Source organism: Megascapheus bottae, chromosome 1 (assembly GCF_031878675.1).
Source record: "Megascapheus bottae isolate mThoBot1 chromosome 1, mThoBot2.hap1, whole genome shotgun sequence".
Taxonomy (NCBI): domain Eukaryota; kingdom Metazoa; phylum Chordata; class Mammalia; order Rodentia; family Geomyidae; genus Megascapheus; species Megascapheus bottae.
In genome coordinates, this window is record NC_143509.1 from 1,730,506 (window position 1) to 1,757,891 (window position 27,386).

General features: G+C 53.7%; 2 protein-coding genes across 3 annotated transcripts; one reads left to right on the forward strand and one right to left on the reverse strand.

Moving 5' to 3' along the window:
• The first annotated feature begins 4,850 nt into the window (after positions 1-4,850).
• Slc1a6 (solute carrier family 1 member 6) lies at positions 4,851-17,821 on the forward strand. Of its 2 annotated transcripts, XM_090335805.1 has the most exons (10): positions 4,851-4,954; positions 8,993-9,231; positions 9,823-9,960; positions 11,782-11,986; positions 12,537-12,579; positions 12,835-13,178; positions 14,476-14,709; positions 15,204-15,398; positions 16,528-16,662; positions 17,471-17,821. In XM_090335805.1, the coding sequence occupies exons 2-10, from the start codon at positions 9,027-9,029 to the stop codon at positions 17,664-17,666; spliced, it is 1,695 nt and encodes a 564-aa protein (XP_090191931.1). In that variant the 5' UTR covers positions 4,851-4,954; positions 8,993-9,026; the 3' UTR covers positions 17,667-17,821. The 2 variants fall into 2 exon arrangements, with proteins under 2 accessions (XP_090191931.1, XP_090191921.1); XM_090335795.1 differs by lacking the exon at positions 4,851-4,954 and having other exon boundaries at positions 8,820-9,231.
• A 2,990-nt stretch (positions 17,822-20,811) lies between these two features.
• On the reverse strand, positions 20,812-21,755 carry LOC150067876 (olfactory receptor 7C2-like). The gene has a single exon (XM_090332417.1). It carries the CDS (start codon positions 21,730-21,732, stop codon positions 20,812-20,814), a length of 921 nt encoding a protein of 306 aa, XP_090188543.1. The 5' UTR covers positions 21,733-21,755.
• Between the last annotated feature and the right edge of the window lie 5,631 nt (positions 21,756-27,386).

The following is a 27,386-nucleotide window of genomic DNA, read 5'->3' on the forward strand; positions in this document are numbered from 1 at the left end:
TCTTGGTCTCCCTTCCTTGTGTCTGGTTTGTCTCTCATTCAGGTCTACTCCTCCTCGAACTCTAGTTGACTGCCCTACTGGCTGGGGCACAATTCAGCTGGGTACTAGGAGTTCTGGCCTGTAATCTTAGCTACTCAGGAGGCTGAGATCCGAGTCAAGGTTCAAGGCCTGCCTGGGTTAAGAAAGTCTGTGAGATTTTTATCTCTAACTTAGTCACCAGAAAGCCAGAAGTGGCGCTGTTTCAAGCTCAACCTTGAGCAGAAAAAGCTTGGGGGCACTGCCTAGGTCCTGAGTGTGGGCACACACAAGAAAGAGAAAGAAAAACACATATTCAGTGTGTAATAGCAACGAAAAAAGGATGCTAACACTTGGGAATAAGCACCCCAACATTTGGCTCCTTTTTCAACTCTTAGGACATTCTGCTCCTAAGCTTAGAATTCGTTTTGTTATTCCCTTTACATGTAATTCTCTTTCAGTATCTTTTTTTGTTTGTTTGTTTTTTGGTGCTGGTACTGGGGCTTGAACTCTGGGCCTTGCACAATCTTTTGGCTTTTCCCTTCACGGGCTGACGCTCTACCCCTTGAGCCTTGTCTCCAGTTCTTGTTTTATGGCTGCCTCCTTTTCAGAACCCAGCTTAGGTATCTAAAAGCAGATCTTTCTCTGCCCAAGTGACTAAGCCCCATTCCCTTCCATCACTCAGGAATTTCAATGCAAACTCTAGGAATAGGACAGATGGCCGCCCCTTTAAGATGACAGACAAAAGGCCAGAAACAAAACAAGGCAAGACAATGAAACAACCAAAAGTTGAAAGCCATGTGGCAGCCATTGGGGACCCTGTAGGGCTGGCACTTGCACCCTGTCACCGTCTCCTGTCCTGATCCTGGAGCCAGTTCTGGCTTCTCATCTTCAGAGACCTCAGGGTCTCAGCTGGCTTCAGTTAATTAGCTGAGCCATGGCCAGGCCTGGCAGCAAGGGAAGCTTGGAAAGTGAGTCACGAGTGGAGCATCCTCTTTGTGTGGTGGAAGAGTTAGAGCTCAACTTCTGTTTCTGAGAGGGGAGAGAAATGGCTGAATTTCCTGTTTCTGAGATGGGAGAGAAATGGCCGAATTTCTGTTTCTGAGAGGGGAGAATCAGGGCTGGACTTACTATTTCTGGGATGGAAGAGTTGGAGCTGAACTTCCATGGAAATGTCTTGGCTGATCTTGTTCTCGTTTCTCGGATGGGAGGAGTGTCCTTGCTGAATTTCCTGGTTCTGGAACAGGAGAGTCATGGCAGAACTTCCTGTTTCTGAGATGGGAGAGCCATGTCTGAGTTCCTTGGTTCTGGGACCATCGGAAGAGCTTGTGGCCTATAGAGTCACAGCATTGTCCCTGCCTCAGAGGACACAGCTCAGCGTCAGGGAAAACCAAGAGGCATCCTTCTCTCCTCACTCACTCCCTATCACATCTACGCCCCGAACAAAACCTTCAGATGGCATTCCCTCACTTTTCTCCACTCGCCTAACGTTTCCTCACTTGGAAGTTGGCTCACCACGTACCACTGCTGCTCATGACACAAAATTAGGAATGTTTCGTTAGTTGTGTTTTGTTTTTGAACCTCAATCCATGAACATGTTCTCAGGTTCTACCTTCCAAACTCATCACTGAGCAGAGCGCCCTGTTTTCCATGGTGGCGCCATCCTCTGTCCGGAATGAAGTCTCCTTGCCTCTTGGCTTACTTCCAGCCTAACAGCCAGCAGTGATCTGTTCGGAACCGGGAACACCTGCAGGCTATCTCCTCACAAGACCCTGCAGAGTCTGGCTATTTTCTTGACCTACCCAAATGAATAGTCTTCGGTCTCCACCTCATCTCTATGCCAGCCTCCCTGGTTTATCTTGATGTTCTTACAGTATCTGTGCTGTTCAACTTTCTTGATCAGATCTCTTTATTTATTTATTGGTATTTCCTCTTACAATTAAAAAAATGTTATTTGTGTTGCTCCTGGGCCTTGAACTCAGGACCTCGTGTTCTTGCTTAGCTTTGCCCACTCAAGGCTGGCACTCTACCTCTTGAACCACGGCTCCACTTCCCGTTTTTATTTTGCTGGTTTAAAGGAGGTAAGAATCTCACAGACTTGTTTTTTTTTTTCCCCTGTGAATCTTCAGATCTCAGCCTCCTGAGTAACTGGGATTCCAGGCATGAGCCACTGGTGTTTGGTTATCTCCTCTTAAGTCAGGTGACCAACTACGACAACTTGAATCTTTCTAACTCAGGCCAATAGGGAATTGTTTTTTTTTCTCTATGAAATTACCTCTGTGATTATACACTTTTTTAAAAAAAATAATAAAGCAGTGAGGAATTTTCTCTTTGGCTGTCCTTTTGGCTGGGGCCACACGCTAGAGCAGTGGAGAGTTGTGTCCTTGGGTGCCATGCCTGTGAGGTTCCAGAGTGGCTGGGGAAGGACCTTCAGAATCTTTGAGTGACTCTTTTCGCCTTTCCTTTTGGCATGCCATGGAGATGCCCTTCACGCTGCCATCTTGGCAGGTAATTATCAGAGACCCCTTTTTAGGTTCCCCGAGGTCTTCCCTTCTGGGGCATGGGTTTCTACTTTTAGCAGATGCCCCCCTTTCTCTCGGAGATAATCACATCAGTTGGCCTCTCTTCTCAGGGGGACATGACCTAGAATTTGTTTTGTCTTTGAGAAACCAGGTCGCTTTCCTGGCAGAGGTGTCAGGAGATGTGGGAAGCCCCGGGCTGTGGGGGGGGGTGGTCTTTCCTGGTCCCTGGTCCATATTTACCAGGGAGTGGCAAGGACGGGTCACCACTTCCAGTCTCCTGAGAGGGATTCAAGCAAAGGTTACCAGGGCCCTGTTGGACCTGGCAGACTCCACCCACGTTTCCATTGCAGTCGATTCACCCTTTAGGGTACTATCTGAAACTGTTGATGTCCCTGAGTCGTCTTGTATTTTTTTCACACTTAAAAGCATTTATCCCCCCTCTCTAGGTTCTCACTAGCTGGTTGCTTACCATTCCCTCCTCACAGTTTGCTTGTTTATTTAGTGCTGGTACTGGGACTTAAACTTAGCACCTGGGTGCTGTCCCTTAGTTAATTTATTTTTGCTTAATGCTAGTGCTCTACCACTTGCTTTAGCCACAGCTCCATTTCCAGCCCTTTGCTGTCTCACTGGAGTTAAGAGTCTCACAGACTTTCCTGCCTGAGCTGGCGGGATCCTCAGATCTCAGCCTCCTGAGTAATTAGGATTCGAGGTGTGAGCCGTTCGGCAGCCTGGCTCATTTCTCTTTTAGGTTTCTGTTTTATTAATGATTATTATTTAAAAATGTTAGTTATTGTTTTTTAACCTGCACAGATGACGAGTATTAAGAGGAAGGAGCCCTACCTCGGTAGGTATCCACAGTGACCCACAAGGTTTCTAACACTGCCATTTCGGGCTATTTTTTTTGGAATACGCGTTCCATCACTGTCATCTCTACTACTGTGGGGAGTGGAGCTCAGAACTCCGGCCTCTCTCGGAATTCTGTCCTTGCACTCCCTTCCTGGCTTCTCTGCCCGGCCCCTTCTGGGTCTCTGGTAGCCATGCTGAGCTCTTGATTGTCTCCCTCTGTGAGAATCTGTGAGAACAGTGGTAGATAACCACGCAGGAGCCAGGTTTCCACTTGCCTTTCTGTGCCTGGCTTATTTCCCAGTGACCCCCCCCCCCACACCTCCTTTCTGTGCCAGTCCTGGAGCTTGAATTCAGGGCCTGGGTGCTGTCCCTGAGCTCTTCTCACTCAAGGCTGGGCACCACTACCACCTGAGCCACAGCTCCACTTCTGGATTTTTTTTGGGGGGGGGGTTCACTTTAGTGCCTGGGCTGGCATTGAACTGCGATCCTCAGATCTCAGCCTCCTGAGTAGCTGGGGTGACAGGCGAGAGCCACCTCACCCGCTCCTGCTCACACTTGGTCTTCCCCTGGCCACTGGCCTGACATGGCTCACACCAGCCCCCTAGAGCTGCCACTCTCTCTCTCACGCCAGCTCCCCTGCACCCAGGGGCCCCTGGGAACAGCCGGGAAGCAGCTAGATCGAAATGAGAGCCCCCCCCCACTTTCCCTTAATGACTCTGGGGGTGTCGGGGATGCCGCGGGCTAACTCTGCCCTAATTAATTGACAGGGAGCGCTACCCACAGAGGAATTAGCCTGGTTCTTCCATGTCAGGCTCTTCTCCGCGTGGCTCAGCCCAGGTTCAGGCCCAACTTGCAGCCTGGTGCTCTCCCGGGACGGTGGGGGTGGGGGGTCCACTGGCTGGAGCTGGGGGTCACAGAGGACCTGGGCTGGGTGACACCCACAGACCAGGGGACTCCATCCCCCGTGAAGGCGTGGCCCTCGCCTTGGCCTCTTTTGTCCCCTCCTGTTTTAAGAGGAAGCTGGCGACTCCCACCAGGGACCAGGGCAGAGGGCAGAAGAAATCAGAGCGGGGCTCACGCCCGCCATCGCAGCCACTCAGGAGGCCGAGGGCGGAGGATGGCGGTTCGAAGCCCCGCAGGACCGGCTGGCACGCGTGCGCACACGCCGAGCCCTGGGCCCCCGCATGCCCGAGACGGAGGGCTCGGGCGGGCTGCAGACCCCGGGGCCCGCGGAGGAGGGGCGGGGGCCCGGGAGGGCGGGGCGGAGGCTGCGCCCCAGGCCCCGCGCCCGCCTCCGCGCCCCGCGCCGCCCCCGCGCCCGCCTCTCCCAGCGCGCGGCCCCCCAGCTCCGCGCCGGGCGGGGGCGGGGGGCGTCCCGCAGGGATCCCGCGCCCTCCCGCGGCGCCCCGCGCCCACGTGAGCTCAGGCCGGCCCCGATCCCGCCGGCTGCACAGCGCGCGCGTCCCGGCTCCGCGCCAGCCAGCGCCCCACGGTCCCCGGCGGGTTCCCGCGGCCCCGGCAGCCGCGCGGGCGCAGCGCGAGGCCGCCCCGGCCGCTCCGCTCCACGGCTGGTGAGTGCGGGTCTCCCGGCCCCGGGCGGGCGGGCCTCGGTCTCCGCTCCTCCCTCCCCGGTCTCGGCCCGCCGCGCGTCTCCATCCCCTTCCCCGCCGGGCCGGGGCTGCGCGTGTGCTTGGGTGCATGTGTGTGTGTGCGCGTGTGAGTGGACCCCGGAGCCGGGCTGCCTTCCTGGAGGGCCGTGGCTGCGCTCCGTGAGGATGCGCCTGCCCGGGGGAAGTTCAGTGCCTGAGTACGCGCGTGCGCTCGGGGCCGCCGGTCAGCGTCCGATGCGGCGGGAGGCGCTGGGGTCGCGCGGGGCCGTGGACGAGTGCGCGGGGGCGCACGCGGAGGCAAAGGCGCGCCTGGGGCGCGTGTGTGCACGGGTGTGTGTGTGCACATTGGGTGTGTGTGCATTGGGCGTGTGTGTGCACGGGCGTGTGTTCACGGGTGTGTGTGCACTGGGCATGTGTGCACGGGTGTGTGTGTGTGCACGGGCGTGTGTGTGCACGGGTGTATGTGTGCATTGTGTGTGTGTGTGTGCACGGGCGTGTGTGCACGGGTGTATGTGTGCATTGGGCATGTGTGTGTGCATTGGGTGTGTGTGACCCGGCGTGTGCCAGTCTCTGCCAGCGAGGGGCCGTGGACGAGTGCGGTGGGCCGTGGACGGCCAGCGGGCACTGGCGTTTTCCGAAGGCGGTGTGTGGCTGTCCGCGTCCCCCTCCCATCCCCGGGTACCTGGCGTCCCCGGACCTCGGGGCAGGAGAGGCCTGAGCCCCACCCGAACCCCGACCTGAAGCCCACACAGCTGTCTCTGGGGCCCAGCCGAGGGCAGGGTGGCTGCCACGCCCGCCCGGGCTCTTCCCTAACCCTCACCAGAGCCCCAGGCGCTGCGCACCCCGGGGGTCTGGAGACTGTCGGGTGACTGAGCTGTAGGCGCCCAGGTCAGTGAGTCCGGATTTCCAAGCCGGGCTGGTGCTCACACCTGTGACTCCAGCGACTGAGACCTGCGGATCGCGGTTCGAAGCTAGCCCGGGCGGGAAAGTCCCCTCAGACTCTTCTCCAGGGAGCCCCCCAAAAGCCAGAAGCCGAGGTGTGGCTCGAGTGGTAGGGCGCCAGAGCTCAGGGTAAGAGAGAGGCAGGAAAACCCAGGTGGATGGCAAATTCCAGGGAAAACAACTTCAAATCTGGTATTACATTTAAAAAAAATACTCTTTTTCAGCTTGGCCCACACCAAGCCCTGCACGTTTTCACTGATGTGGGAGCTGTAGAAGAGAAAGCGGCCAGGGAAGATTCTAATCCACGGAGGGGTTTTAGGCCTACTTCCCTGTGCTCTACAATTCAGTGGGGGGCTGAGGTTCCCAGCCCCCCCACGAGAAAGCCCCCTTTACTCTGACTTGATCATTATCTACTGTGTTCATGGTTTGAATGAGCACACTACTCCATAAACAGGTACAATGAATGTCAATTTAGAATGAGAAAAGTGACACATGTATTATATATATGTGTGTATATACATACATATGTATACACGTACATACTTGTATGTGTGTGTATGTATGCTGGGGTTTGAACTCAGGGCCTGGGCACTGAACTTTTACTCAAGGCTAGCACTCTACCACTTGAGCCACAGCGCCACTTCCAACTTTTTCCGTGTGTGCGGTACTGCGGAATCAAACCCAGGGCTTCATGCATGCTAGGTCCAAAGCCATCTTCCCAGTCCTCTTGCAGCTTCTTTTGTTCAAGGCTAGTGCTCCTACCACTTGAACCGCAGCTCCACTTCTGCTTTTTGGTGGTTCATTGGAGATAAAGCTCATGGACTTTTCTCCCCAAGGCTGGTTTCAAACAGTTCCTTAGATCTCAGCCTCCTGAGTAGTTAGGGTTACAGATGTGAACCGCCAGTGCCAGGCTCTGAACATTATGTTTGACAATTTATAAATTCTATATTTACAGTAACACAGACAGGACTGAGACAGGCTGATGTTACCAGGGTTTGAACTCAGGGCCTTGTGCTTGCTGGACCCATTCTGTACCACTTGAGCTATGCCCCAGTCCTCTTTCCTGTCATTTACTAGACAGTCTTGTCTTATACCCTCTCTGCTGCTCATCCTGTGAGCCTCTCACCTGTGTCCAGTCATTGCATTCCTCTGGTAGCAGGGATACCACGCATGCTCCATCATGCTCAGGCACTTATGTAAGGCAGAGTCTTTTATGTAAACTTCTTTTATGGCCCTGGCTGGCCTCCACCTGAGCCGAATCTCCACCTCCCAAAGTGCTGGGATCACAAGTTCCAGTGGGTTGTTTTTCTTTTAGTTTTTTTTTTTTGACCAGCCCTGGGGCTTGAACTCAGCGCCTGAGCACTGTCCTTGGGCTTTCTCAAGGCTAGAGCTCTACCACTCCAGCCACAGCACCACTTCCAGCTTTTTCTATGTGTGTGGTAGTGAGGAATCAAACTGGGGTCTTTGTGCATGCTAGGCAAGTACTCTACCACTAGGCCAAACTCCCAGACCAGGTTTCTGTTTTTTCATCATCAATATTTAATGTTTCGTTTGTGGCCCCCATGGACTGTTCTGAGACAGATGCACTCAGCTCTCTCATCCACAGTGCCAGCCCTGTGCCAGTGCTACCAGGGGAACGAGGGTGTGAAGTACAGAGCGCAGGTGTGCTTTCCTCTAGGCTGAGGGCCAGCAGGTTTTTAATTTTCATTGTGTGTGTGTGTATGTGGTTCTGGGGCTTGAACTCAGGGCTCAGGTTCTATCCCTGGGTAAGAGTTTTGGAGATCTGCCTGGGAACCACAAATCTTCAGATCACAGCCTCCAGAGTAGCTATGGTTACAGAATGAGCTGCCAGTGCTCAAAGGAAAGAAGGAAGGAAGACAGTCAGACCTTTGGGAAGGGTTGGTGAGACGATTAGAAAAGAATAGTGCCAGGAAAGCAACTGTACCTCCTAGCTGTCCCATGGAAAGAATTCAGGCCCTGGAGGTGGGAGGTGGTTTGGGGGAGTTGGGATTTTTTTTTTCCAGGCCTGGGGCTTGGATGGTCCTGAGCACCGTCCTTGGGCTTTCTCAAGACTAGCGCTCTACCATTTGAGCCACAGCACCACTTCTGCTTTTTCTGTGTATGCGGAACCAGGGCTTCATGGATATTCATTCGACAAGCACTCCACCGCTAGGCTACCCTCCTGGCTCTGAGCTGTGATTTCTTAGAATATGCTGGTTAGCCAAATTCTCTCTTTCTGAGGCAGGATCTTGCTACAGTCATGGTCTTCCTGTCTCAGCCTCCTGAATGCTAGCATTACACGTATGTGCCACCACGCCGTGCTTGTATTTACCTTGGAATCAACGCAGTAGTAAAATATAATTTTAAGATTATGGAAGTGGTCTATGAAAGGGAACGTTCCTCAGATCCATGAAAAGTCACAATTTCCGAGCTCTCCTATATGTTTGAGGTGTAGAGCCGGTAAAATAGATAGGCAAGTTTTTAGTTTCTGCTAATTCCTTCTATTTAATGCCTGTGGAAAGCACAACGTTTTGAGCAGTGATCTAAGAGTTCTATGTTGGATATCTGTGTGTGTATTCTCCCCCCCTCAAGATAGGTAAATGCAGATAAAAGCCTTTGGCTGAGATCTGAGGATCCCGGTCTGAAGCCAGCCTGGGCAGGCTCCTTAATGAACCCCCAGAAGCTCAAGCAGGGCCGAGCGCCGGCCTCGAGCAAGGCTTCGCCAAGGCGGGACCTGGGGTCTCTGCTGCTGGCTGGGGGTGCAGGGGGCGCGCATGCGCGGACCGAGCACCCGCGGTCCGCCTCCCCGGCTGGGGAGGACCGGGCGGGCAGTGGGGCCCCGCAGGCCGGGGCTGGGGACCGGCCTCCGCCGCCATCCTCCCGGGGCTCCCTCCGGGCCCGCCACACACACCCGGCTGGGATGCCGCAGGCCTGGGAGTCGCAGTCGCCCGGATGTGCGGTGACCTCGGAACCTCAGGCCAGGGTCTCAGGCGTCGTCTCTTCCGCCCCATCCTCCCCCATCTTCCTCCCATTTTGTCTTTCCTCCTCCCTCACCAGACACCCGGGCTCCTGTGTCCCCCGCAGAGAGACCATGAGCAGCCACGGCAACAGCCTGTTCCTGCGGGAGAGCGGCCCGCGCCTCGGCCGGGCGGGCTGGCTGCGGCGGACGCGCGAGGGCCTGCAGCGGCGAGCACTGCGCATGCGCCTGCGCCTGCAGACCACCACCCGCGAGCACGTGTGCCGCTCCCTGCGCCGCAACGCCTTCATCCTGCTCACGGTCAGCGCCGTCGTCATTGGTGAGCTGGGTCGCTCGGGGGCGGGACTTCCTGCGGGCGGCGTGAAGGATCCCGGAGTTCCTTGTTGCTGGGGGAGGGCGGGACTTCTCCCTCTTCTTCAGCGGTGGTGGGCGGGACTTCCCACTGGCTCATCTCTGATTGGCAGTCAGAGTCCCCGCACAGGTGCATTGAATGTCATGTCTGGTTTCTCACATCCTAGAAAGCAAATGACTTTCTCCCTTTTCTCGTACTTGCTGCTTGAACTCAAGGCCTTTGCTCCACCACTTGAACCACAGCTCCACTTCTGGATTTTTTTTTTTGACCATTAACAGGAGATAAAAATCTTACAGACTTTCCTTCCCTGGGCTGGCTTTGAACTGAGAGCCCCAAATCTCAGCTCTCCTGAGTAGCTAGGATGACAGGCGTGTGCCGTAGACACCCACCACATGCATGCATTTCTGCAGTGTTTGCATTTACCACACACACACACACACACACACACGATGTTTCTCCAACCGCCACGCCCGTGTGAACCATTCTCAGGATGGAAGGAGCCTTCCTGGGCCTGAATCACCCATTCTCTGCTCCTTGCATACCTTCTTCTGGCTGTAGGAGTCAGCCTGGCATTTGCCCTGCGCCCGTACCAGCTCACCTACCGCCAAATCAAATACTTCTCCTTTCCCGGCGAGCTTCTGATGAGAATGCTGCAGATGCTGGTCCTGCCTCTCATTGTCTCCAGTCTGGTCACCGGTGAGTAAAGGTGGGCCAGTGTTGGCCTCCAAGGCTTAGCCACCATCCCGCCTCGGATTCCTTTCACACCTCGGTGCCTCCTGTCCTTGGCCTGAGCTTGGGGTCCCTTCCCATCCAAGTCCTAATGCCATCCACACCCCGCTTGCCTCAGTAACTCTCCTGTACTTCTCCTTAGAGGCTCAGGTTTAGCCAGAGCGGGGAGAAAGGCTGGGGAGGGAGGGCCAGTCAGGGAAGCTGGTTGGAATGTGGGGTTGGTGGTGGGATGAAGAGGACGTGAGTGAGATGGAGGTTCCAGGATGGAGAGCAGGGGGTGAGCTGGGAGGTTGGATGGATTATGCAGGGCTCTGTAAGCATTTTCTCTAGAGCGCTAGATAGCCCACTGATCTCCATAGCAGTGATTCAATCACCGCTGGTTCTTTTTTACTCTTTCTTTCTTTCTTTTTTTTTCCAGTTGTCGGGCTTGAGCTCAGGGCCTGAGCACTGTCCTTGGACTTTCTCAAGGTTAGAGCTCTACCACTTGAGCCACAGCACCACTTCTGGCTTTTTCTATGATGTGGTATTGTGGAATCGAACCCACGTCTTTGTGCATGCTAGGCAAGCACTCTACCACTAGGCCAAACTCCCAGCCCAGATGAACATTCTGGAATTCCAATAAATCTTTATTTATTAAAAAAAAAAAACAAAACAAGAAGTGGGTCAGGCTGGGTTCCTTTAGTAGCACTTGGCTGAGTTCTGGATTTGACGACAGAAATGAAGGGCCCAGAGTGGCTTCTTGGGTGGAGCTCCCTAGAAGGAGAGGTTGATGGGATATTTGGGGGGGACCCATGAGGAGGTGATGGAAGCAGGATTTGGTGAGGGATGTGGGTTCAGAAGCACCCCTGCCTCTCTGCCTGGGGAGATTGTCTACACCTGCATCAAAAGGAGTTGGCCTTTTTGTGAGATAGTCCTGGAGCACTGTCCCTGGGCTCCACTGCTCAAGGCTAGCACTCTACCACTTGAACCACAGTTCCACTTCCGGCTTTTTGCTGCTTATTTGGAGAGAAGGGTCTCATGGACTTTCCTGCCCTTGCCAGCTTTGATCCTCAGATCCCAGCCTCCTGAGCGGCTAGGCTTACAGGCGTGAGTTGCAGGGCGCCTGGGGGGCATGAGCCTTGGAACCCCTACACTGGCTGTAGGGGATTGGCTGTTTGGGGAGGCTTTCTGCGGAAGCAGTGGCTGCTGTGCTCAGGGCAACTGTCACGAGAAGGAGGCAGTCTGAGTTCTTACCAGCCAGCACTCATAGCAGCTGAAGGATGGGTACGCCAGGTTGGTGAAGAGTATTGGGGCAGAGTGTCAGAAATACCCACTGTGGGCTGGGCGTTTGGCCTAGTGGTAGCATGCCTGCCTAGCATGCACGAAGACCCGGGTTCTACTCCTCAGTACCACATACACAGGAAAAGCCAGAAGTGGAGCTGTGGCTCAAGTGGTAGAGTGCTAGCCTTGAGAAATGCCCCAGGACAGTGCCCAGGCCCTGAGCTCAAGTGCCAGGACTACTGGCAAAAAAAGAAAAAAAAAAGAACGGGGTGAGCCACACATGCTGGCTTCTGCCTGCCATCCTATCCGAGACGAAGAAGATGGAGAGTCAAGGCTAGCGTTGGGGAAAACACACACACACACACACACACACACACACACACACACCCAAACAACTTCGTGAAACCTCCCCCCCTCCACGTCTGTGCGAGCAAGCCAGGCCTGGTAATTCCCGCCTGCCGTCCCGGCCAGGAAGCCGGTGTGACAGGGGGATCACGGTCCTCCACCACCGTCCCGCCTGTCTTCCAGGCATGGCGTCTTTGGACAACAAGGCCACAGGGCGGATGGGGATGCGGGCCGCCGTGTACTACATGGTGACGACGGTCATCGCTGTCTTCATCGGCATTCTCATGGTCACCATCATCCACCCGGGCAAGGGCTCCAAGGAGGGGCTGCACCGCGAGGGCCGCATCGAGACCATCCCCACGGCTGACGCCTTCATGGACTTGGTCAGGTGACAGCCTGTGCCTGGGGACAGACTGGGGACACGGGGACCCCAGGGTCGTTCTCCAGAGAACACAGCACCCTCGGGGAGATAGCTGCTGCCTGCTGGATCTTTTTCCCCCGGAGGGAGGCGCCATGGTGGGGACAGCTGCTGTTGGCCCAGGGCTTCCGAGTTGGAAGGGTTTAGGAACGCTGCTTGGTTGTGCGACACCATTGGTGTGGGGGTTTGTGTGTGTGCATGGAAGCTCGGAGACACGGCAGGGCTGTCGTGAAGGGGTTCATGTAGCACCGGGTCTCAGGTTTGTCTTCGCCTGATCCCCGTGGCTGTCACAGAATACCCCGTGGCTCCACGCTGGGTAAGGGATACAAGTTCTCTGAGCATCTGTTTCTTCCCGTGTAAAAATGGGGACACGCGTGCAGCTCCGTGGTGGGTCTTTGTAGGGTTCGGGACAGGCCTGCAGGGAGGAATGCCTTCGTTGTTACTGAGGGGAAGCTGAGTCACAGCTCAGGGCTCCCTTCCAAGGTCTAAGCGCCTTCCCTCCTTCGTTATTTCCCCGCAGGAACATGTTTCCGCCCAACCTCGTGGAGGCCTGCTTCAAACAGGTCAGGGGAAGAGCTTGCTTTCATTCTGGAGGAGCTGGAGGGAGGGGAGGACGTGAGGGGGAGAAGGGGTTGGGGGATCTTTAGCTTTTGGGGGAGTCTGTATATTGTGGTCCATTCACCCCTCTCTCCTGTGCCTCCATCGAATCAAATCATTCCTTCGCTCTCTCCGATCTCTGGGGGAGGAGGAGAGGGGGGGTTGTGACCTCCCTGCGACATCCACGGTGCTAAATGTGGGCCGACCTCCCCGCCTTTCAGTTCAAGACTCAGTACAGCACGCGGGTGGTCACCAGGACGGTGGTGAGAACTGAGAACGGGTCGGAGCCGGGGGCCTCTGCAGCGCCCCTGTCCTCGGCAGAGAATGAGAGCAGCGTGGTGGAGAACGTGACGAGGGCCCTGGGCACGCTGCAGGAGATGCTCACCTTCGAGGAGACCGTGCCCGTGCCCGGCTCCGCCAGTGGCATCAATGCCCTGGGCCTGGTAGTCTTCTCCGTGGCCTTTGGGCTCGTCATCGGGGGCATGAAACACAAGGGCCGCGTGCTCAGGGATTTCTTCGACAGCCTCAACGAGGCCATCATGAGACTGGTGGGCATTATTATCTGGTGAGTGGGGGCTGGGCTGGTGGTGCCCGGGGGCGGGGCTGGTAATAGAGCCGGAGGAAGGGGCCAGTCAGGCCGCATGGAGGATGCCGAAGGGTGACTGGGGAGATTCGGCCACAGTCACGTGTCTCTCCGTTGGTTAATTTACTTACCAGGTCATTCCTTCATGAAAGCATTCGTGCATTCATTCATACTTGGCAGTGCTTCATGTCGTTGCATGGCGTCTCATTCATCTGTGTGTCCATTTCTTCTTTTTTTGGTCGGATGTGGGGCTTGAACTCAGGGCCTGGGCGCTGTCCCTGAGCTCTTCAGCTCAAGGCTAGTGCTCTACCACTTGGAGCCACGGTGCCACTTCCGGTTTTTGGGTGGTTCATGGACCTTCCTGCCCAGGCTGGCTTTGAACCTCGATCCTCAGATCTCAGCCTCCTGAGTAGCTAGGATGACAGGCGTGAGCCACTGGTGTCCAGCTTTCTAGCGTTCATTTTCAAGATGGTGTCTCGTGGGTACATTTGTTCACCCTGTGCTCACAGAAGTGGAGCGGGACAAAGGAGTTAGTTCATTTATTCCCGTGTGTATCGCCTAGCTCATGCCTTCACTTCCTCTACGCTCATTCTAACATGCTCTGGCATTCTTCATTTTTCTTTGCAGTACCAGGGTCTGAATCAGCCTTGCTAGATGGGTGCTCTCCCACTTGACCCACAGCTCCACTTTAGGCTTTTGGCTGCTAGAGTCTCACAGACTTTCCTGCCCTGGCTGGCTTCGAATCTTGATCCCCAGATCTCCACCTCCCGGGTGTTTTGGGAAGCCAAGCGTGAGCCACTGAATATCCACTTTTGTGAACGTGCACATGGACGGTTCACTGTGATGATGTAGACACACACACACACACACACACACACACACACACACACACACGTAGAAGGAAGGCCCTGGGGACAAGATATAACCCACAAAGCCATTCCCTCCCCCTCTGCCGTGACCTGCTTCCTCTAACTGGCCTCCACTTGCTGTAGTGTGCACACTGCCCGTGGGGCTCATCCAGCTGCTCACCCCTCGTTCCTGGGTGTGATCAGGGCACTCAGAATCCCATCACCCCCGAAAGCCCCTGTCTCCGAACACCACTGCGCTGGGGGACCGGCAGACGTTGGGGGACGTTAGATCTGAGCTGTGACCCCGCTGCTGTTTGTGAGTGTGCAGGAGCGAGTGTGTGTGTGTGTGGGGGGGGAGTGGAAAGTGGGGGCGCTGCCCCCGAGCCCGCTCGCTGGGACACCCAGGCCTCACAGGCCCGTGGCTCGCCCAGGTACGCGCCCGTGGGCATCCTGTTCCTGATTGCCGGGAAGATCCTGGAGATGGAAGACATGGCGGTCCTGGGCGGTCAGCTGGGCATGTACACGCTGACGGTTATCGTGGGCCTGTTCCTCCACGCCGGCGGCGTCCTGCCCCTCATCTACTTCCTGGTCACCCACCGGAACCCCTTCCCCTTCATCGGGGGCCTGCTCCAGGCCCTGATCACCGCCATGGGCACCTCTTCCAGGTAGGGCAGGCCCCTGCCCCTCCGCGGCCACTCCAGCCAGGCTGACGTTCGACCACTGGAACCACAGCGCCAGCCACTTCTGGCTTTTTGGCGGTTCATTGGAGATCAGGAGCCTGGCTGGACTTGGGTGCCCAGGGGCTGGCTTCGCCCAGATGCCCTATGTGAGCCCCCACTGCCAGGCCCACACCCTGCGGTTTGCCCTACGGGTGGGAGCTTGCTGTCCAGGACGGGAGCCATCCGTGGCTTGGCGCTCTGGGCCTTCAGCTCCTGAGGCTTGGGGGTCACGGGGCTGCCCGCTTGCTCTCGGCCTCCCGCCCCAGGTCTGACCTGGCTGTCTCCATTCTGTTGTGGGAGTCCTCCTTTGTCCCACTGCTGCTCTCTCTCCTCCCCTCCTCTCTGCCCCCCTCTTCTCTTTCCCTCTCTCTCTTCTCCCCCTTTCCTTCTGTCTCCTCTCTCCTTCCCTTTCCCTTTCTCTTGTCGCCTCCCCCCTGCAGCTCTGCCACTCTGCCCATCACCTTCCGCTGCCTGGAGGAAGGCCTGGGCGTGGACCGGCGCATCACCAGGTTTGTGTTGCCCGTCGGTGCCACAGTCAACATGGATGGCACTGCCCTGTACGAGGCCCTGGCCGCCATCTTCATTGCCCAAGTCAACAACTATGAGCTCAATCTGGGCCAGATCACCACAATCAGGTGAGACCTGGGGGGGGGGGGTCCTTGCTATTAATTAATTAATTAATTAATTAATTGTTTTACTTCAGTTTGGAGGATCGAACCCACTTATGTTTAGGCGAATGCTGTCAGTAAATTATTTAAAGCTCAAAACAGAACAGGTTTTTCTTTTTCTTTTTCTTTTGGATTGGTCCTGGGGCTTGAACTCAGGGCCTGGGTGCCATCCTGAAACTCTTTGTGCTTGAGGTTATGGCTCTCCCACTTGAGCCAGGGCACCACTTCTGGTTTTGGGGTGGTTCATTGGAGATCAGAGTCTCACGGGGGTTTTTCTGCCTGGGCTGGCTTTGAACGAGGATCCTCACATCTCAGCCTTCTGAGTAGCTAGGATTACAGGTGTGAGCCACCAGTACTCAGCTCAGATTTTTTTTATTTTTTTAAATTGAGCAAGAAATGCACTCCAGAGCTGACTTAATGCAGATGTCCCGGCCTCCAGTGAAACAATCCATTGAAACGTCTGCTCCTTCTCACCTCCCGTCAGCCACGGGGAGGGGTAACTGGGGCACACTGTGGAGATTTAGGTGTGTCACATGGCCTGAGAGACGTGCACATTGAAAAGTGATTTCTGCATCAAGCCCGTCAATTTTTATATCACCATATAATTATCTTTCTCTCCTCCCTCCTTCCTTCCTCTGTCCTTTCCTTCCTCCCTTCTTCCTTTCCTCCTTCTTTTCTTCCCTCCCTCTCCCCTTCTTCCCTCCCTCCCTTTTCCCCTCCCTCTTTCTCGCTTTCTTCAGTCTTTTTTTGTTTGGAGCACTTTTCTGTTCTACTCTTTTTGGAAACTTTAGCTCCACAGCCACCATGATTAACTGGCTGCCGTACTGCTCATGAGATCCCTAGGACTTAGTCATTTTGTGCCTGAAATTTGTCACCCTTGGACCCAGCTCTCCCCCTTTCCCCTCCCCCCAACCTCCCTATCCCTGAACCTCCCCCCCACCACAAATCACCACGCCACTTTATGCTCTGCATCCCTGAGTCTGCCATCTTCTGGGTTCTCGCTTGTCTTCTCCTTGGTGCTATGAGGTCACCCGATGGAGGGGATCCCTTCGCCGCGCCCCTCACGTCCTGATCCTCGCTTCCTTTGCACTTCCAGCATCACAGCCACGGCAGCCAGCGTGGGGGCGGCGGGCATCCCCCAGGCCGGCCTCGTCACCATGGTGATCGTGCTCACGTCCGTGGGCCTCCCCACAGAGGACATCACGCTCATCATCGCCGTGGACTGGTTTCTGTGAGTGCCCGGGGCCGGGCATCCCATGACGCCTTCCCTCTCTTCATTCCCACCCTCGCTTTCTTGGTGTGACCCAGTGAGGAGAGAGCTCTCGCGTGGCGTGGCCGGCCACAGGGTCTTCGGAGAGTTCTGGAAGCCCCAGCCGGGGACCCCAGGGGGCTGGATGGGTCGGGGCAAGTAGGGAGAGCTTTCTTCATCAGCCAGAGCAGCTCCTTCTCGAAGCGTCCCGTATGGGCAGAGCAGCAGGCTTGAACTCGGGACACTGCCTGTGAGCTTTGTGCTCAAGACTTCGTGCTCTAGCACTTGAGCCACAGCTCCACTTCTGACTTCCTCCTCCTCCTCCTCCTCCTCCTCCTGCTCCTCCTCCTCCTCGTTGTTGTTTAAAGTGGTTCGTTGAGAGGAGATCCGAGTCTCACAGATGTCCCTGCCTGAGCCGGGCACGGTGGCTCATGCCTGTCATCTCAGCTACTCAGGAGGCTGAGATCTGAGGATCGAGGTTCAAAGCCAGCCTGGGCAGGAGAGTCCCTGAGACTCTTATCTCCAACAAAGCACCAGAAAGCCAGCAATGGAGCTGTGGCACTTAGTGGTAGAGCACCAGCCTTGAGTTGAGGAGCTCGGGTCCCGAGTTCAAGCTCCGTGGCTGACAAAAATAAAAAGAAGGCACGCTGAGGGCAGAGGGGGAGAAGGCCTTGCTCAGGAGATGGGGCATGGCTCCCCTGCCTCCCTGCTGTGCTCCCCTCGGCCCTCTGTCTCCTGGTGATCCTGCTTGGTCCTCCGTGGACAATGGCTTCCGTCTGTCTTCCACCAGCGACCGTCTTCGCACCGTGACCAACGTGCTGGGGGACTCGATCGGGGCTGCCGTGGTGGAGCACCTGTCTCAGCAGGAGCTGGATCTGCAGGAAGCCGAGCTCACGCTCCCCAGCCTGGGCAAGCCCTACAAGTCCCTCATGGCACAAGAAAAAGGGGCGTCCAGGGGCCGGGGCGGGCACGAGAGCGCCATGTGAGGGGCTTTGTGCCAGGCCACTGGGGCAGGCAGGGAGGGGGCGGGGCGGGGGGCCCAGGGGACTGGTGACACCCCACTGACCTTGCGCAGAACGCACGTGCTCTGCCTGTGTTGTTCGGGGAGGGAGGGGAACTGAGATAAAGGAGCAGGAATGCACGAAGCCCAGCGTCTCCTTTCCTCTCCGGCCTTATGACACACTTGATGGAGGGCTGAGCAAGGAGGAAGGGGAGACATTTGCTTTGGGTTTAGGGAAAGAAGGGAGGCTCAGCTGGGTGCTGGTAGCTCACACCTGTCACCATAGCTATTCTAGTGGCTGGGATCAGAGGTTCGAAGCCAGCCCAAGCAGGAAAGCCCGTGAGACTCATTAGCTCCAAGAAATCACCCCAAATAAAGCCGGAAGTGGAGCTGCTTCTCAAGTGGCATAGCACTGGCCTTGAGTGACAAAGCTTGGGGACAATACCCAGGCCCCAAGTTCAAGCCCCAGTACTAACACGCCCCTCACCCCCCACCAAATCATCATCTCACGTTTATTTTCTCAAGGAATATTGGGGCAGAAGAGGGCAAAGGAAAAGATCTCATGTTTTTTTTTTCATAACATAACAAAATGTTTGTGCTCCTTGAACACAAGGAGTTCAGGAACAGTGCCAGCTCGAGTTCAAGCCCCAGGACTGGCACAAAAGAAAAGTAAACGAAAGGAAAGGAAATAGTAGAAGCAGGGAAGGACATCTGAGTGTGACAGCCCAGATTTTCTCTCTTGAGATAAATCAGCACTGTATCTCTGCTACACAAGGGGTGTGTGTGTGTGTGTGTGAGTGTACAGTGGACATGGAATTCTCTCCCCTGTATGATAGCGAAGGCTGGGAGGAAACACAGGCTAAGGGAATGGAGTGGGATTTGCAACCAGTTACCTGAGACTGGGTATGTTTACAAGTCGTGAAGCCAAGGTGAACGAGGCCTTCTGGCAGCTGTGGGTGCAGCATCTGGCTACTGCATTGGCCGAGGGCCAAATGCTTCTTCGCAACATGGTGTGAAAGTCAGAGGAGAGAGAAGGTATGCAGAAGCAAGTGAGATGGGGGATGGGGGCGGGGAGGGGGGAGGGAGACACGGACCCGATACTGTACCCGCTCTCATGGGAAAGGCATTATTCCATTCACGAGGGAGGCATCCTTCTGCACTATGCAAGCGTAGGCATATTTTAGGATACCCGTGCTGTTTTCTGAGCCAGTGTCCAGCTCAAAAAGAAGTGGACTGGAGGCCTGATCCAAGTGGTAGAACAACAGTGAGAAAACCAAGTGAGACTTGGTGGCTCACGCCTGTCATCCTGGCTACTCAGGAGGCTGAGATCTGGGGATCGCGGTTCAAAGCCCTGTCAGGCAAGAAAGTCTATGTGATTCTCACCTCCAGTTAACCAGCAAAACGCTGGAAATGGAGCTGTGGTTCAAGTGGTAGTGTAGATCGCTGACCTTGAGCACAAAGAGGATCAGGGACAGCACCCAGGCCACTCTCACCGCCCCCCGAAAAAAATGCGAGAAAAAGTTATTTAGGCAATATTTCCCTGACTTTAATCCACCTAACATGTCAAAATATTTCCACCTCAGGCCAGGAGCGTGGCCTAGGGGTAGAGTGCTCGCCTAGCATGCACAAAGCCCTGGGTTTGATTCTTCAGTACCACATACACACAAAAAGCCTGACGTGGTGCTGTGGCTCAAGTGGTGGAGTGTCAACCTTGAGAAAGCTCAAGGACAGTGGTCAGGCCCTGAGTCCTGAGTTCAAGCCCCAGGACTGACAAAAAATCCACATCAATTCATTAGGGGTAACCCAGTTGTAACCAAATTTTGTGTAGTAAGATACCTTATTATTACAGATTGGATCTTGATACTTTTTTTTGGCCAGTCCAAAGCCCTGCAAGTTATTTTTTTTTTAGCCAGTCCTTGAGCTTCTTTACTGTCCCTGAGCTTCTTTTGCTCAAGGCTAGCGCTCTACCATTTGAGCCACATTCCCAGCCTTGCAAGTTAATATTTTATCAAGAGAAGTCAGATCCTAGGTCCATTCAGGATTTTTGCTTGGACACTGTCAGGAACTGAATGGCCCATCCGAGGTTCACCATAAGAGGGCGCTCATGCAAAAGCTGATTCACAAGGGATTGGCAGAAAGTTTCATCTGAGCAAAACTTTAAATACACATACCAGTGTTACCTAAAAGCAAGATGTCTGACGGTGCAGTCACAGTTTATGAAGGCCTATCAGTCCAGGAATAAGAGTACTTATCTGGCCTAGGAATCAGAAAAAAGTGTAATGAAAATACACGCATGCCTTCCATAAGCAGAGAAGGATCTATCACCCAGTGCAGTAGGGACTTGGTTCAGTTGTTAGAGCCACAGATTGCTGTGAGGCACTGGAACCCTTACGGGTAGAACCACGTTGGCCACTGGTGGCTATGCCTGTAACCACAGCTTCTTTGGAAGTGGAGATGCAGATCTGGGTTCAAAGTCAGTCTGTGAGAAAAGTCCATGAGACTACTTCCATTTAACCACTAAGAAGTCGATAGTGGGGCTGTGGTTCAAGTGGGAGAGTGCTAATCTTATAGAAAAAAGTACATTAGGTATGCCATTAAAAAAAAAACGGGCTGGGAGTTTGGCCTAGTAGTAGAGTGCTTGCCTAGCATTCACGAAGGCCCGGGTTCGATTCCTCGGTACCGCATACATAGAAAAAAGCCAGAAGTGGTGCTGTGGTTCAAGTGGTAGAGCTCTAGCCTTGAGAAAGTCCAAGGACAGTGCTCAGGTCCTGAGTTCAAGGTCCAGGATTGGCAAGAAAATAAAAAATAAAAAGAAGAAGACAGACATTTGGAGACTCCTCAGTCCAGTGATCAATGAAGCAGAGATGCATAGAACCCCAGGGATCGTTACACATTGCGTGTGTACTGGATGACATGCCAACCCAGTGATGTGTATACACATTATACAGCAATTAAAATACGTATATAAATGAAAAAAAAACCCAAGTCATGAAGACACAGAAAAGTGGCTGCGTTGTACTCATCAAGAGTTGAAATTATGGCCAGGTGCGTTTGGCGGCTTCACCAGCCAGAGCCCCTCCACTCCCTCACCAGGATGCCACCCCTCGGGGCCCCTTCCCCGAGCGAGGCCATCATGCCAGCAGTCTCCCCAGGGCCCCCTTCACGTCCCTGTTCCTCAGGCTGTAGATGAAAGGGTTCAGCATGGGGGTGACCACGGTGTAGGCCACGGAGGCCATCATGCTCAGCCGGGGGTTCCCCGGGGCTGCAGAGGAGAGGTAGACCCCGAGGCCGGTGCCGTAGAACAGAGAGAGCCCCAGCAGATGCGAACCGCAGGTGGAGAAGGCCCGACGCCGGCCATGGCCGGAGGACATGCGGAGGAGGCTGGAGAAGATGTGACAGTAAGACAGGAGGATCCCCGCCAGGGGGCCGACAGCCAGGACCAGGGTGACACAGTACAGCACGGCGCTGTTGAGGACAGTGTCGGAGTGGGCCAGCCTCAGGACGGTGGGCAGGTCACAGAAGAAGTGTGGGATGGCCACGCATGGGCTGAAAGCCAGCCTTAGCACCGTCAAGGTTTCGGGAAGGGACGCCGTCGCACTGGCCAGCCAGCACCCCAGGGCCAGCATTTCACACAGCCGGGGGGTCAGGAGGGCCTCGTAGCGCAGGGGGTGACAGATGGCCACATAGCGGTCATAGGCCATGACGGTCAGCAGCAGATTGTCTAGACACCCGAACAGGATGAAGAAGTAAATCTGGGCCAGGCAGCCCGCGTAGCTGATGGCCTGGCTGTGCGTGCGCAGGTTCAGCAGCATGTTGGGGACGGTGGTGGAGGTGAAGCCGACGTCCACCCAGGACAGGTTGCACAGGAAGAAGTACATGGGCGTGTGCAGACGGGGGTCGGAGACGGTGGCCAGGACGAGGAGCAGATTCCCGAGCACCGTGATCAGGTACATGGACAGGAAGAGGCCAAAGAGGACGGGCTGCAAAGTCAAGTCCTCTGTGAAGCCCAGGAGAAGAAAGTGTCTGACTCCTGTTTGGTTTTGTCTTTCCATGCGGCTGCTCCATTGACCCAGAGGAAGAGGGACAAAAGAAAGAAAGGAAGAAAAGACAACTGTAGTGACATTTATTCTTCAAATGAAAGAACCTCAAATGTTCCGAATGAGAAAAGATGACCATGTAGAAAAGCAGAAAGCAAGAAGAAAACAAACCATTTAGTGGGGTGTGGGAATCTGCGAACGCTGAGCTGTGGGGTCTAATAAAGAGAAGCGGAAGGCTGGTCTGTGTCTCAGCAAGCTGGAGCAGCCTGAAAAACATCAGTGGCTCCTAGCATTACCGAGACCCAAGATTCTCCCTCCACCGCAGTCAGAACCCAGACTTTCTTGGCCCTTGCAGTGAGGGAGAGGCCTCGACAAATTGTGGCTGTTTGCTGCTTGCTTCCTAAGATAAGAAAGTCACTCGTCTTAGGGTCATTTTGAAATCCAGGGTCTGTAACTTCAAAGAGATTGCTACCTTACTTTCTGCAGGTTCCCCCCTCCCCACCCGTCCCCGAAGCAATACAGACCCTGCTAAAGGCACCTTGGGTGTCTGTTTTTGGCGAGAGGCACAGGTCCCCTGGTCCCCCCCCAACCACATCCATGATCCAGTTTCCATCACTTGGCTCATTCCCGGTCGTGATCCATTGCCACCATCAAGTAGAGATTGCTTCTTCATAAAACCGGAAATATAAATTCTAGGAAGATTCACGAGCTGCTGGGGACGAATGGAGAAGTACAGAAGAGGAAAAGGCAGGACAATCGTAAGTGCTTGAAGATTTTGCTGGAGGGTGATCTGGGGTTTGAACTCGGGGCCTGGGAAGCTGTGTCTGAGCCTTTTGTGCTCAAGGCTGGCGCTCGACCAATTTGAGTCCCATTGCTGGCTTTTGACTGGTTCATTGGAGAAAGACTCTCACAGACTTGAGAGAGAGAGAGAGAGAGAGAGAGAGAGAGAGAGAGAGAGAGAGAGAGAGAGAGAGAGAGAGAGAGAGAGAGGGAGAGGAGGGTGTTGTGTCTCATAGGGTGAGACAAAGCCACGAAGGTCAGAGATGGGGGATGACTCTGCAGACAGATGGCACGGAAAGCTTTAAGTGCATGGTGTTTTCTTCTCTTTGCCTTGATCAGGTTGCATGGTCTTCACCTTGGAGAGCTCTGTCCCCCTCCCATCCTCCTACCCTTCTTTCTTCCCTCGGTCCCTGCCCTACCTGCCTCCAGCCAGGGGCTGCGATGGTGAAATGTTTCCTGGCTTCTTGTTTCTTCACCAGGACACAAAGATGTAAGCCAGCTGCCAGTGTGGGGAGAGGATGAAGCATCACGCAAAAGTCTTTTCCTGATGGGAGCTTGTGGTGGGAGAAGTCACATTTTCTATTCGCAGGCCCTCTGAGGTCCAATTCTCAGAAAGCCTCATTAGCGTAATTGTTCCATTGTCTCTTCTGGAGCAGGAGGAATCTCCAGGAACCAGGGGCCAAAAATAGGCTTTGTAATTAAAAAATGATCTTGGGGTGGGGAGTGTGGCCTAGTGGTAGAGTGCTCGCCTAGCATGCATGAAGACCTGGGTTCGATTCCTCAGTACCACATATATAGAAAAAAGCCAGAAGTGGAGCTGAGGCTCAAGTGGTAGAGCTCTAGCCTTGAGAAAGTCCAAGGACAGTGCTCTGACGTCCTGAGTTCAAGCCCCAGGACTGGCAAAAAAAAAATTATCTTTACATAGTTGTAGAAAGGAGCAGTTTCTGAGCACAGTGCATCTTGGTCAATGCCACTCCTTTTAATATTGTCACCGCCCTTTCCCTTACTTATCTTAAATTTAGGTTACGTATTGAAATTATTATTTTTTGCCATTCAATAAAGCATATGGGAGCACACATTGTATAATTCTTTCAGAAGGCATGGTCAAAACCCAGCAACATAAGTTCCAGGCTATGGCTGCTTGCTAAGGGGTGAAGGGGTGAGGAGTGAGGGAAGAAGAGGGGAGGGGTAGAAGAATGAAAGGAGGAAGAAGGGGAGAATGGAGGCAAGAGTTCAGAATTGAGAAATGTAAGGGAAATGGCGGGAGGAAGGGGGAAATGATCAAGATCTATGCATAAATGCTCCCCCCTTTAAAATCCTCAGCGTTTTGTATTCGTGGCATTTCTGCTTTCACTAGATATATTTATTCTCCCCCCTCCTCAGGAGCCGTCTGCTTGCTCAGCGTGTTCTTCTCCTCTGGATTAATTCCACGGGCTAGGGGGTGGGGATAATTTTTCTTTAAGTTTTTTTTTCTTTCTTATGGGAATCCATTGTGAATTCTTCCTCAACCTAGGAGATGAAGTTTCTTTGCCTCTCAAAGTTATTTAAAGTAGAAAAAAGGACCTGCCCCCCAAATAAACAAACCAAAGAAAACCACAAAACCATGTGAGCGCCGAGTGTTTTTGCCGTGACTTTTGTCGCAGGCACTGCATGGCCTTGGTCACAGCTCTGGCCACGCTGCAGGAGAGACAGCTGGCGGGGGGGGGGGCAGCGCTGGCCCCTGGGGCTCGGCTTCTGGCCAGTCCTTAGCGTCACACAGTCAGCCAGAAGCGTCTCTCGACCCCTCCTGGGCCAGCCTGATGGGGACAGGCCGTCTTTCTCATGGCTAGAGCTCTATCACTTGAGCCACAGCAGTGTTTCGGCCTTTTTCTATGTATGTGGTACTGAGGAATTGAACCCGGGACTTTGTGCCATGCTAGACAAGCACTCTACCACTAGGCCACACTCCGGCCCTAAACAGGTCATCCTAACAAAAATTCAGACAGCAAGCCCGGGGCGTGGTGGTTCTGTCACCCCAGCCCGCTGGGCTGGGCGGTGAGTTAGGGGTGATGGAAGGCGGAGGTGCGGGGCTCGCAGACTCTGGGGCCTCGTACAGCGTTCAAGCCCCAGCTGGACGGGACAGGGCTAAAGATGTGAGGCCTGCAGTCTTCCCAGGGGCCCAGTCCTTCCTGTTATCCTTCCCACAAGAGAGCTTCAGCTTCCTCCTCCTGCATCCAGGGAGAACGAAGGCGCCCATTCCGTGGCCTCCATCTCCCCACGGCCCCTCCAGGCTAGTGAAAGCCGGGCAGGAGGGCAGGAGGGGATAGGGGGAGGGTCCCCAGAATCGCCAACGCCACCTGGCCCAGAGCAGGCTGCTGGCTGCTGGTAGGTGGTGTGTGATCCTCAAGTTAGCACCCGCCTGTAATAGTTCACCTCTCTGCCATGCCACGCGTGTGTGCCTTGTGTCCTGTTCAGGCAGCTGTGCATGCATGTATCACGTATGTCTTTAGCTGTGGTCCTGAGGTTGGCTATTGTCCCTGAGCTTTTTTTTTTTTGCTCAAGGCAAGTGCTCTACCACTTGAGCCACAGCACCACGTGCAGCTTTTTGGTGATTCTTTGGAGACAGGGGTTTCATGGACTATTCTGCCCTGGAGTTTGAACCTCCCTCCTCAGAATCTCATTCTCCTGAAGAGTAAGCTTTACAGACACGAGCCACCAATGCCTGGCGTTGTCTATGTTATTTCTTACCTATGATGCTACTCTGCAACTCACATCAAATACAAGTTTAATTAAAATCATAAATGTGATAGAGAGGGTTGGAGAAGGATGGAAAGCCCCTGATCAAGATGTACAAAAAAAACCCCTGTAAAAAATAAAAGAGCCAGGCATGGTGACCTGTCATCACGGTTTAAAGCCAGCCCAGGCACTAACGACTGTGAGACTCTTATCTCCAATTAACTACTAGAAAACTGGGGCTGTGGCTCAGGGGTAGGGCGGTAGCCTTGAGCCGCAGAGCTAAGGGACAACACCCAGGCCGAGAGTTCAAGCCCATGACCCCCCCCCCCACCAACAAAAGATGTATTGTATTCCTAAGTAGATATGTCCAATGGAAACCCCTTCATTCAACTTCAAGATAATAAATGAATGAATGAGTAAATAAAATGATAACAGCAAGGAAGATGGGGGAGGGGGAGTTTGTTCCATGTGCAGTGTGCAACTCTTACAACCAAAGGCCTCACACTGCAAAGACTTGGTGATGCAACACCAAGGTAAAAAATTGTCAATGAAAAGTTATAAAGATGTGCCTTTTTTTTTTCTTTAAGAGTTGAAATTCTGACCTTTCCTTTTCTGGCTTTGAACTCCCCTTCTTCTCCCCCTCCCCCACTTTCCCAACTCAATTTCCTGCCATCATAATATATCGTGTGCTTAGAAATGACTGCAAGGTCCTCTTCGTTCATGTCGTGGGGCTTAAACTCAAGGCCTGGGTGCTGTCCACAAGTCCTTTGTGCTCAAGGCCAGTGCTCTACCACTGGAGCCACAGAACCATGTCTGGTTTTTTGGTGGTTCACTGGAGATAAGAGTCTCACAGACTTTCCTGCCCCGGCTGGCTTTGAACTGTGATCCTCAAATCTCAGTCTCCTGAGTAGCTAGGATTACAGGAGTGAGCTGCCATCTCCTGGCTTACAATCTGTTTTTAAATCATACTTTATGGACGTTAAATAAAAGAATATAATTTTCGGATCCCTGAGCAATGTGTATGAAGCCATCACACATATCTCGATAACTCTGAAATGTATAAAGAAAGGGCTATCACCTGGTGGCTATAGATCTGTTAGTTTTTTCTTTAAAAAATCCCTGTGACCTGATGGCTTCCCATCAAAGGAGCTCTACTCACTGGCAATCTGGAAATGAAGTGACAGGGAATTATCTGAAACTCTTGGTGATTTGAAGAACACGACAATTCCTTAGTTTGAGATTACTTTGGGGGGCAAACTTGTCGAGGGGTTGAGTGAATTAAAAAGCAAGAGAGGTTGATGTATAGGAAGTAATAACGATTGTATTCCCTGTGGTTTTCTTTTTAATTTTAAAAGTTTTTCTTAACATTTTTTTAAACATCATATTTCAAATGCCACATTGAACAAACAAGCATTCAGGGAGGGAATCTCTATATGCCACATAAATTTTAGAACATATTAAAATTAAGCTGAGAGTTTGTATGTCATAGATACATATCTATCTATATAATGTAACATCATGTCTACAGAGTATATATCCCGTCAGAGGGTTTACAAAAATAAAACAAAAAACCCGGTCTCTTGAGAACAGAGAAACTTCGAGAACAATTTTCTTTCCGGGTGGCGCCTCATCCCCCAGGGAATCTGTGAGCTCAGGTGTTGGAATCACAAGAGGAAATTGGAGCTAAGGGAGAAGAGACTGAGGATAAGAATGTCCCCTCTCCAAGGCCAGTCCTTCAGAATGTCTAACCTTGTGCTGGGTGAGACATTGCCCCGTCACTCTCTGGCGTCCTGAGTCTGTCCTGGGGTATCTCAGAAGCGTCCGGCCACCCCAGGTATGGTGGAAGTGTTTGTGCTGCAAAGTGAGAAGTCAGGAAAATGCAGGGGGCGGGGGCATGGTGGCTGGGGAAGCCACAGCGACAGGAGCCAGATGAGGAGAGGGGATTAGAAGCATAAGAGCACAGGTGAAAGGACAGTCGGTGTTGATGATGGTGTTTGCTGTTGAACTCAGAGCCTGAACACTGTCCCTGAGCTGCTTTTGCTCAAGGCGGGTCTCTACCACTTCAACCGCAGCTCCACTTCTGCCTTTTGGCTGGTTCACTGGAGATGAAGAGTCTCCCGGACCTGGCTGGCTTTGAGATTGCGACCTCAGAGGTTAGACTCCCAGGTGGTTCA